The sequence below is a fragment of the Leuresthes tenuis genome, unplaced genomic scaffold (genome assembly GCF_036924035.1).
Source record: "Leuresthes tenuis unplaced genomic scaffold, fLeuTen1.0.hap1 SCAF_11, whole genome shotgun sequence".
Taxonomy (NCBI): domain Eukaryota; kingdom Metazoa; phylum Chordata; class Actinopteri; order Atheriniformes; family Atherinopsidae; genus Leuresthes; species Leuresthes tenuis.
The window spans coordinates 18931577-18941199 of NW_027325365.1; the positions used below are offsets into that span (position 1 = coordinate 18931577).

General features: G+C 42.7%; 2 protein-coding genes across 2 annotated transcripts; one reads left to right on the plus strand and one right to left on the minus strand.

Annotated features, from left to right (window-relative positions):
• Positions 1 to 1464: 1464 nt before the first annotated feature.
• Positions 1465 to 3674, minus strand: cetn2 (centrin, EF-hand protein, 2). Its single transcript, XM_072395946.1, has 5 exons — positions 3396 to 3674; positions 3038 to 3202; positions 2801 to 2929; positions 2475 to 2612; positions 1465 to 2121 (listed from the first exon to the last, which is right to left on the minus strand). The coding sequence occupies exons 1-5, from the start codon at positions 3396 to 3398 to the stop codon at positions 2032 to 2034; spliced, it is 525 nt and encodes a 174-aa protein (XP_072252047.1). The 5' UTR covers positions 3399 to 3674; the 3' UTR covers positions 1465 to 2031.
• A 793-nt stretch (positions 3675 to 4467) lies between these two features.
• nsdhl (NAD(P) dependent 3-beta-hydroxysteroid dehydrogenase NSDHL) lies at positions 4468 to 8503 on the plus strand. Its single transcript, XM_072395937.1, has 7 exons — positions 4468 to 4645; positions 4717 to 4878; positions 5615 to 5761; positions 5862 to 5990; positions 6363 to 6505; positions 7119 to 7221; positions 7360 to 8503. Exons 1-7 carry the CDS (start codon positions 4625 to 4627, stop codon positions 7690 to 7692), a joined length of 1038 nt encoding a protein of 345 aa, XP_072252038.1. The 5' UTR covers positions 4468 to 4624; the 3' UTR covers positions 7693 to 8503.
• Positions 8504 to 9623: the final 1120 nt, after the last annotated feature.

Here is a 9623-nt window from a genome sequence, read left to right on the forward strand (position 1 = left end):
CATTTCGAAGTTTTTAACTTTTGAAGATTTCTTTTAACCCTAACTTGGACACATAACCTAACCATAAAGGTGTGCCATGAGCGGTGGCCATAATTTGTTCCATTACTGTTTCTGCCATCAGACAGACGGCTCTGCCTGGATGCAGTAGAGCTGTCTCTGACTGGTAGAAATAAGAAAATCCTGCTGTTGACACAGCACTGCGAAAGGGTTGAGAATTAAGGCCAGATGTGTAAAATGGCACGAAGAAGCAGTTGTTCATAAGAAAAAGACCCGAATATGAGTGGAAAATTTCATTTGTATCAAGTCCTCTGTCTGCTGGGAGAAGTGAAACCGGATTATTTATTTATGTATTTAGCAGACGCTTTTATCTAAAGCGACTTACAAATGAAGATATAACAAGCTATACAAAAAGCTAACAATAAACTACATAGAAGGAACCCAAGAGTCTGACTCTGTCAGAGGGGACAGAGTAGAGATAGAGTGCAGGCATAGAGGGAAGTGCAGAGATAGAGGGGGTAGGGAAGTACAAGGTAAGTGCTAGGATAGGAGATGCTCTCTGAAGAGCTGGGTTTTCAAGAGCTTCTTGAAAATAGACCGGGACGCCCCTGTTCTGGTAGCGCTCGGTAGGTCATTCCACCAGTTTGGATTGTCTTAGGCGTGGTGTAGGCACTGCTAGACGACAATCCTGGGACGAAAGGAGGGACCGAGTTGTGACATAAGCCTTTGCAAGAGCATTCAAGTAGATGGGATATTTGCAAGTATGAGGGAATGTTTTTTTTCTTTAACTATCAGGCATCAAAGGATGTTTTCGGTCATGGACGTCCGCTGCAGTGTGATGACGCCACAGGTCCAGACGTGTACCAGCTTGAGATGGTCAGCATGTGTCTGAGCTGCACCTTGAACACAGCACTCAGTTTTCCTTTGCTCCTGGTCGTCCCACGCTTACTGCTCCTCGCTCACTGTATCTTCTCCTCCAGGAATGGATGTTGGGTTTTTTTTTAGTTTTTTTTAAGGGGATCGTGCCATATACTTTTGATTGATAACTGAAGTAATACGTCTTCACACATCTGGGATAAATTAACATCGTTTCTATTTCATCAGTTCTTCCGGCCGATCAAAGCGCTTTCTGTAAGATCAGCAAAGAGCATATCTGTGACCCAGCGTCTGAACCTCTGCTCTGGAGGACCGGTGTGAATCACACAGGAGAGTGGATTTATGAAAACAAAAGGCAGGACAGAAAGTTTAGTTGACTATCTTGGATCTAGTTAATATGCTGTAATAAGATCGCAGCGGCTTCCTGTAAAGTGTTTACTTTGAAAAACCAGCTGAATTTAGTAGCTGCAGTGAAATCAGTTTAAGCTTTTACGATGTGTGAAATCTGAGGCTAAAAAACCGAGCCAAGCTGTATAAACACTGATAACCAGAGCTGCCCATAAAAAGTGATAAAGACCAGACAAACTGCTTCAGTATATTTAATCTGTTTCCTAAACTACTCATCGGTTCACAATATACAAAACATTCGGGAATGCGGAACAGAAAATATGCACAACAGAAGGATAAATACTTTAAGGATAAATACAAGAGAAATACACCAACAGTTGTAGCGTTACAGATGGTGGGACCTGGAAGGAGGGTGTGGAGGTCAGAGGTCAGTTGGGCAGCTTGCCCGATTGTGACACTTCTAAGAGGCACAATCCGAGGTTAACCATGACAACATGATCTGATAAATCGACATAAAAACAATACAACGATCAAACAATCTGAAATAATCCATCTAATAAAGCATAGGAATGTACCATGTTTGTCACCGTTTGGTGGCAGGCACTGAGAACTTGTTTTCATTAATAGATATACATCTTCTTAAAAAGTCTGCAGCATTCCAAGCGAGACAGATTCTCACAACGTTTTGGCAGGTGTAAAGTAGATTATCATGTAAATCAAAAGAGGACTAAACACTAATGTGCGAGCAGCATTCCACATAAAGCCACCACTGGTCCTCTCGACGCCACTCCGATGTCCCCGGGACTCCCTTCAGTACAAGCAGGTTTTCTTCATGATGCGCAAAAACTCCTGCTGGTTCACTTCTCCGTCTCCATCCCTGTCGGCTTCATCTATCATTTCCTTGAAGAAGCGCACAGGATAAGGGGGAATGAATAGGTGCACAGAGGGAAGTTGAGCTTGTTTTATTCTCTGGCAAATGATGAGCTGATGTTAGTCAGAATCAAAGCTCTGCTCTTTGGCTTTGGAGACACAGCCAACCTCTAAGTAGAGGTGCTCATCTTGCCGCCTAAATGGCCCCAAGACGCCACATCTATGGTTGATTGACAACGACTTTTTGATCTTCTAAATTATAGGGGCACATTATCCCTGATTGGCAAAGGCAAAAGGTGCCGAAATCCTACTTAATTATTTTAGAGCAACTGAGAAGGCGCTTGTCTCTGAATTCTGCTTTATTGAATAATGTTGTGCCTCACCTGCAGCTCCTCGTCCGTCAGGTTCTCCCCGAGCTCTTTGGCCACTCTCTTTATGTTCTTGAAAGAGATCTTGCCTGTCTCGTCGTCATCAAACAGACGGAAAGCTTTCAGGATCTCCTCTTTGGAGTCCTTCTCGGCCTGAAATTGGAGAGCATGGACTGCGGATTTACCACAAACGGAAATTCTAGTGGTAAACTTAAAGAATAAACTCAAAATCAAATAAAATAAATGGTTGTTCAGTGTCAGACAAATCTGTTCAAGACAGTTAAGAGTTGGGGGGGCTCAAATACATCCAGGACATACATACATACATACTGTAAGTTTACCATTTTTTGTGTCATGACCGTGAGGAAGTCAGCGAAGGAGATCTTTCCCGTGCCGTCCTTATCCACTTCACCAATCATCTTCTTGATCTCCTCTTTCTTTGGCTCAAACCCCAGAGCCCTCATTGCAACCTGGATCGATATCAGAGACGTGGACAGTGAGGCGCACAGAGAAAACAGCCTTCTTTCTCTATCATACGCTGAGATCAACGGTCTAGCTCTTTTTTTCCCCCTTCATACCTTGAGGTCCTTCACATCAATTTGTCCAGAGCCATCGGTGTCGAACAGCTCGAAGGCCTCGCGGATCTCCTGCTTCTGCTCCTCAGTCAGCTCCAGCTTGGGAGTTGTCTTCTTGCGAGGAGGGGGCACCGGACCCTGCAAGGATGGCCTCTTGGCACTAGTTGCCTGTTGGTGGGGTGGGGGGGTTGTCACATAAATAGGATCATATTTACAAAGGTTTCTGTAGAGAAATCTATTAGTTTTTCCAAACCGATGAAAAATAAAGTGAAAGCCTAATTTAGCGCCAACTATAGGAGTATAATCAAAACACTACCATGGGTTTTAAGATATTATTATATTTAGGAATATAGTCACCTACCATTAGTTATTGTGTAGTTTACTGACAAGATTGCAGGTCTTCGTTTAACCTATAATATCTCCCGATAATGCACGAGAGAGGGGGGGTCATATAACGGTTTCCTCTTCACATCAGTCGCGCGCATAAATCCATTTAATTACACCCACTATAACATCAGTCCTTCATACACACAAAAAAACTCCTTTTTATTTCGCAGAAATGCCTGTTAAAAACGTGGCAGGAAAATACACTTTCTAGCTAACAACACACACAGCAGCTGCTGTCACGGAGGCTGGATGTTCGATTTCTACTCTCTGTGAGCCCGCGGACAGGCTCGTTGTCGCACAGCTATGGAGGAGTCACCGCAGGGTGCAGACGGGAACGAACGGGAGGATAAATCAAACGTTCGTGTCGGGCAAAAATACGATTGGTTGCTGAGAATCACGGGGTCACCCCGACGTCAGAGCTGTTGAATGGATTTTAGACAATGAGGATTTTTGGTTGAAAAGGTATATAAAAAAAAAGGTATAAGGTGTTTGTTGTGATACTGCTCTCGTGTCAGTATTAAAAACGGCTCTCTGGTGTGCAGATGCATTAGGGGAGTAATTATTCGAATAATAAGATAATAGTATAGATAATAAGAGCTCTACAGATAGTGGATAAGGTCTCACTGGTGGCCAAGAAAGAACATGTGTGTCTCAAAAAGTAATTTAATTCTATGGTCTACTGTTTTACCCTCGCATTTTTGTTACTGTTATCTTTGGGGCAGTTATATTTACACTTTAATGACAGAAATATGGTTCAACCAGTGCCTTGACTTTGAAAGAAACAGGGGGGGGTGTCTTTATAGATACTGTTATCATAGATAGAATCAGGTTTTGTAATGGCTCATATTAATCTGTCTGATGGTTTTGGTGTGACACAAGTCAGGGACATTATCTTTGAGCAAGTAGGCTGATGGAATTAGCATGTTGTTTCTCATTGGTCTGAATAGTGGCGTCCTTTGACGTATCATGAATGCGATTGGCTATGGGGAGACGTCACCCGGGCGCTTGCTGGCTTTCTAACCAATCACAGAGGACTTGGACTCAGCTGATTCAATCAGTTCAAAGTAGAAGTTGTGCCAAACTCTTCGCATGTGCCGATCATACTCGGACGAGGCTGCAGTGTTTATCCTGTAAGGACCGATATTTTCTCGCTCACTGTGACATCTCCCGATTTCTCACCCCGTTGGCTATCTTTAATGTAAAATGGCTACGCGTGTTCGACCGGTGAGTTTAATCGTTATTGAGTACGCAGATCTGCCCGAACCTTTTATGACGCTATGGTGTTTGTCATTCAGAGCAATAAAAGGTGTGCGGTGATCGGGGGCTCTGGTTTCCTGGGTAGACACCTGGTCGAGAAGCTTCTGGATCGGGGTTATTCGGTTTCTGTGTTCGACATCCGTCAGAGCTACGAGCTGCCAGGCGTCACCTTCCACCAGGGAGACCTCTGCGACCAACAGGTGTGACTTTAGACTTTAGTCGTTTAGTTTCGTTTATATGCAGGCATCCGGTTGGTTGGCAGAACTTCTCCGGGTGCAGCTCTGAGATTAAATCTGCCGTCCACTTCACATGAGCCGCTAATTATTAGTCATATATTTGAAAATGCTTATAACTCATGAAACAAAGGGCTCACAAGTAAAATGATATGTGGCTTCACATTTCTGAATAAAGACTAAGTTGAAACACAAATTGGAGGAAATAACTGAAGAATTGTGGCTTTTGGAATATGGTCATCCAACAATCTGTAGACTTTTGGAGAATTCTGTTGGGAAAATCTTGATCCATCACTTCGAAACATGTCTCAACACACTGGCATTCAGGTTTGTTGCAGTACGGGATGAAGAGACAGTTGATCGTCCTCAAATGTTCTGGTTCTATTCAGCCTTGCTAGAACAAAGTATAAAAATTATATAGAAATTAAAGAATGGTTTTAGAACTGAAATTAAATTCACCTCCCTGTGTCTTAGACATATTTCATAACAGTTAAAGAAGATGGAATATTTATCAAACATGTACACCCTAAGGGCACATGATCTGCCACAAAAAGAATTGGGGGGGGGGAAAGTGTGTTTACAATGTATTTGGATATTTTGATTCTTTACATGTTGATTCTTGTTTATTCACAACATATTCAGGAGAGTCGCATTGATCAGGATTAGTCAGAAGATGTGAGCTTTCTGCCTTGTTTTCCTCCAGGCCCTGCTGGCCGCACTGAAGGATGTGTCACTGGTTTTCCACTGTGCCTCCCCAGCCCCTGCAAGTGACGATCGCATCCTGTTCGAAAGGGTGAACATTCAGGGCACACAGACGGTTATCCAGGCCTGCATCGAGGCTGGAGTACAGGTAGTTCAGAACATTTTGCTTTTCCTACATTTTTGCCCGAGGCTCTCTGTTTTAAAAATGGGGGAAGATGTCAAAACGCTTGTCTGGTCAATGTCGCCAGAAATTGGTCTTGACAAGCAGTGCCAGTGTGGTGTTCGAGGGGACGGACATTAAGAACGGAAGAGAAGATCTACCGTATGCCAAGAAGCCCATAGACTACTACACTCAGACCAAAATTGAGCAGGAGAAGGTAGGAACCTGTGTTAAGGTTTGATTTGAGTTGCCAGTATTTTAAATGGTGTGTGTTTAATTAAGTGTCTTCTAAAATTAGTGGATATGAGCAAAGGTTTTAGCTCCTCTTAATTTAAAAGTGGCTGAGCAGTTGTCTAATTCATTGACTGAATAGTTTTCAGAATTGACTTCATCCACATTATACGTATCAGTACTTTTTATATATAACTATAATGGTATCAACATAATGTCAGCATCTTTCCTCCACTTCCAGTCATGACTCATGCACTTTGCCATCATTCGATGTTCTAGAGAAAGCAGGGCAAATGGCCGATCACCTTCGTGTAGCATCTGCTGTTTTGCTCACTTTTAAATATTCTTTATCTTTCAGTTGGTTCTTGGGGCATGTGACAAGCAGAAGGGTTTCCTCACAGTTGCTATTCGGCCTCATGGCATCTTCGGCCCTCGAGACCCACAGCTGGTTCCCATCCTGGTGGACACCGCTCGCAGGGGCAAGATGAAGTTCATGATCGGGTGAGTGATGCATTTATTCTTTAAATACCTGTATACATAATCCAATATGAAATTGCTAGGATTCATTGAGCTCAATATAGTAGAGCATAGTGGTTGGATATAGTGATCCATGGAGCATGAGACATAATTGGTCCGGACCTTAATTCCACTGGGAATCTTTGAGATGTGTTGTACAAAATACAGCCGTGTGTGTGTATTTTTTTTTTTTTTTTTTATTAACTTGTGTTGCTACTAATAACTTGCCAGGTCAGTAAGCAAATCCCACTGATTTTCCAACTTTTAACAGGAGCACAGTAAACTTGGGTGTGACGGGATTCCTAGTTCCAAGTTAAGACTTCCAGGGCAAAAGGAATGAAGCATTTTCACAAGGATAAGGGCAGGAGGGTCACAAGGATAAGCTCGTTCTTTTTTTAAATTTAAATTTTTTTTTTTTATTGTTAATCATAAAATCTCAAGGCTATACACTGACAGTCTGCTTTTCCAATCCCTGTATCAACCTGGGGGGGAGTTCAGCGTTTAGACTACAGCAGCGGTGTAATGAGCGACTGTGAACTTTAATCCCTGGTGTTTGTTGGTGCACGTCTTCATTTGATTTTGTCTTCGTTTTCTCCAGTGATGGGACCAATCTGGTAGATTTCACATATGTTGAGAATGTCGTTCACGGACACATCCTGGCTGCTGAGCGCCTGCGACCAGACTCCCCCATCTGTGGGAAAGTGAGTGAGACTTAAAATCCAAAGCAGAGTGGACCTCGCAATACTTTTCAACATCAGACATGTCATTGGTGCTCCATTTGCTCTGGTGAATTTGAAGTTAGTAGATATTTAATGGCGTACCCTCTGCTTCTCCTCCAGCCGTATCACATCACCAACGATGAGCCAGTTCGCTTCTGGGACTTCATGTCTGAGGTGTTGGTGGGTCTGGGATATGCTGCACCACGCTTCCACCTCCCCTACAGGCTTGTGTATGGACTGGCTCTGCTCCTCTGGCTGCTGACCTGGATCCTGCGTCCTCTTGTATCTTTAAAACCGACGTTCACTCCCATGAGAGTTGCTTTGGCTGGAACCTACCACTACTACAGCTGTGAACGTGCCAAAAACCACCTGGGCTACAAACCGGTTGTTAGTCTGAAGGAGGGGATTGCGCGTACGGTGGAGAGCTACCCTCATCTCAGACATGGCGGCTGATGAGAGTGGAGAGAAAACCTGCTCAGTCATGACTGTAGTGCACAAAACTTACAAGATCAAGGTTAGGTTATTATTTTGCTCTGAAGGGACAGTTAAAAAATAATGGAAGTCGCTGTTAGACATCACCTCTTCTCGCGGTATGTTCTATTTTCACCACCAGATGGCAGCAAAAGGCCCTCGCTTTTGTCCTCTCCTTGTTTCCTGGTATTACACTTTTCTGAAGTGTAAAGGCACTGTTTAGTACATCATGTGACATGGCGTGGATTACAGTTGATTTTTGTTCTCATTTAATTTGTGTTCCACATGTATGTTATGTACACCCTCAGATGCTGCAGCTGAGATGTCATAATGCCGCAATACATTCCTCAAATTGATATTGCTCTTGTTTAATGTAAGAAAATGAAAAATCGGTACGTATGTTCTCAGTATTGTTTACCTTTAGCCTAGGGCAGATTTGATAGAAGCCGATGAGATCCATGGCAGTAAAGTCTACAGGGAAAAGTATGACAATACTGTGCTTTTTGTTCCAGTAGCATGTTCCAGGCTCTTTACTTATTCTGCATCGTAGGTTCTTTCACGCACAAATTGAGGTGAAACTGAAAAACGCTCAGTCTTAAAGATTAACAGAATTCACAGAGCCTTCCGGCGGCTTAACTTCGCATTGCTCCTAATATGTTCATCAGTGTATTATTGTAGAGAAAAATCTGTATATGGATTGCAGATATGAGTGTGGACCGTTGACAATTAACTTCAGCCACCATGAAATAGCTTTAGGAAGGAATTACAAGCCGATTGTGCCTTATCACCGAAATCAGTGGCCGACCCCTCTGATGCTTTTGTGTATTATTTGAGGGGGGGACACTTGCAGCGAGGATGGTAATCGTGTGGAAAACTAAATGAGTTAAGTCTAGTGTCATATTTTTGTTCATAGATTAAAGCATATATTTTTCAAAGATGTCGACATACAAATGTAGACATTCAAACTTTTCTCCTATAAAAATTTCCTGTAGAAAGATCCCTTTCTTAGTGTGCTTTCAGGCTAATTTGCTTCAAACGGGATGATTTCAGCTTTCCTTCTGCGTGAAACTGTTGGATCATCGCAGCTTAGGTGGAGAATGCCTTTCTAGGGATAACAAAGGGAGGGAATTACGCACCATGAACACCAATACTGTTATACGCACTTGATTTAACTATGTAAGTTTAGGTTGTCCTGGAATGCATACACTGTCAAAACCACTGGCGTGTCAAATGAACAACGCTGATCAACTTGAAACAATGTGTTATGTTGCTGGGTTACTTTGAGTGTTGGCATTCATGAGGGTGTTACTTTGGCATTTCTACTATTGCAGGCATAAGCATTGTTTCAGTGGCTTCTTCAAGGGAATTCATTCACAAAAATTAATTGCGCCACACTGCAAAACCTGCTCACGATCAGGATCAAGTTTAACAAACTCCACATCAATTTCCAGCACCGCCAAAGGACATCCCTGAAGGTCCAATATCCATGTCCCAAAGAGTCGGAGCTCTTATGGCCGACTGAAGCGCACCAACACAATGTTAGATGGGAGATATTCATCTTGATCAGAATACACAGAGTCGGGCCTGTCTAATATTTTTGAATTGGTGTTTGGGTTTATGTTTGGTATCTACTCACTGTTGGTCATAAATGAATGTACCCAAAATTCATACATTTGTCACACAAGTTCAAAATAGTCTGTCCACTCTTCAGTCACCATTAATTGTCAGAATGTGCCTTCAAAAGTATGGGGATCTATTAAAGGGAAGGGCACTGAAGTGAGCTACAGTCATATTTATACAAACTCTTTGTCATTTTGATCATCATGAAGATATGAAAGCCTGTAAAGTGCAAGTCAGTGGAGCGCTTCATTTAGACAGTGTCCGTGTTAAATGTATCAGTTACTACACAGGTT